Source organism: Austrofundulus limnaeus, unplaced genomic scaffold (genome assembly GCF_001266775.1).
Source record: "Austrofundulus limnaeus strain Quisiro unplaced genomic scaffold, Austrofundulus_limnaeus-1.0 Scaffold95, whole genome shotgun sequence".
Taxonomy (NCBI): domain Eukaryota; kingdom Metazoa; phylum Chordata; class Actinopteri; order Cyprinodontiformes; family Rivulidae; genus Austrofundulus; species Austrofundulus limnaeus.
Genome location: NW_013952497.1, coordinates 1,774,421 through 1,775,597, shown reverse-complemented (window position 1 = coordinate 1,775,597; position 1,177 = coordinate 1,774,421). Strand labels below are relative to the sequence as shown.

The 1,177-nt window shown below is 42.1% G+C and overlaps 1 protein-coding gene across 1 annotated transcript in view; it reads right to left on the bottom strand.

Moving 5' to 3' along the window:
* LOC106520606 (protein NLRC3) overlaps window positions 1-1,177 on the bottom strand; it is a 23,812-nt gene that overhangs the window by 13,895 nt on the left and 8,740 nt on the right. The window contains exons 3-4 of the mRNA XM_014012793.1: window positions 519-692; window positions 264-437 (exon numbers count right to left, since the gene is read on the bottom strand). Of these exons, the coding sequence (XP_013868247.1) occupies window positions 264-437; window positions 519-692 (348 nt within the window). The remainder of the gene's footprint in view (window positions 1-263; window positions 438-518; window positions 693-1,177) is intronic.

Below are 1,177 nucleotides of genomic sequence, written 5' to 3'. Positions count from 1 at the left end.
TATTTAGAGTAAGTAAACCCAAGCTAAACCAAACCCAACCAAACAAAAAGATACAAACCAAACCAAGTGAGGATCAGGAGGAGAGAGAGAGACAAGCTGCATGTGGGCGGCTTTTAAGCAGCAATCAAGCCAACCAACAGCACCTGCTGCTGCAACTCCAAACCCTGCAGAGAAACAAGACAGCAGAGAAACCACAGGGCCGTAACAAGACAAAAATAATATCTCTCTGCTTTCGCCTTCATCAAGGGTGATAAACGTCTTACATCAGAGTCTCCAGTCCACATCCTGGACTTTCCAGAAAACCACACAGCTGCTTCACTCCTGCATCCTGCAGGTTGTTGGTACTCAGGTCCAGATGTTTCAGATGGAAGGGGTTTGACTTCAGAGCTGTGCCCAGAAAAGAACAGCTGGTCTTTGACAAACCGCACCTTTTCAGACTGAATAAAGAATAAAACCGTTAAATAAAACCCTTTTAAAGTCCTTCAGATATGTTCTGGTTTCCATAACATTTCAATCACCTCAGCTTCTCCAGTTTACAATTTGGACTCTGCAGTCCAGCAGAGAGAATCTTCATTCCCAAATCGTGCAAGGTATTAAGACTCATGTCCAGTTCTGTCAGTTGGGAGGTGCTGGACTTCAGAGCCTTAACCAGGACTTCGCAGTGACTCACTAAGAGTCCACAGCCAGAGAGTCTGTCAGGACAAATAAAAGAAAATGATTTCATCCTGATAAAAGTCAGTTTCTTGGATCACTCACCAAAATGTACCTCAGGGAATGCAGATAAATGCCTTCTCCAAGTCCAAAAATCACATGCGGACCGGATGGGTAAACTCCCATGCTCTTCAAGGTCCAAGGTCTAAAATGAGTAAAAGCTGGTCCAATGGGCCTCATGCAAGAACCGTTCGTACGCACAGATTTGTTCTTAAATTGTGCGTACGAGTGATTTAGGAGAATTTGTGGCATTCACCAATGTTTTCATATTCTACGATTTTTTTCAGATACGAACAAAATTTACGAGTGGTCCAGACCTGTCGTATATTTTACCAGCAGTCAGTCTGCTGTTATCCAGACGGGTTTTCTTCACTAATACTGTAACTTTATATTTCGTTAGTTTGAAGATATTTTGAGTTGAAAATAAATTACACTCTATAATTATGTTGACAATAGGCTATTCTGC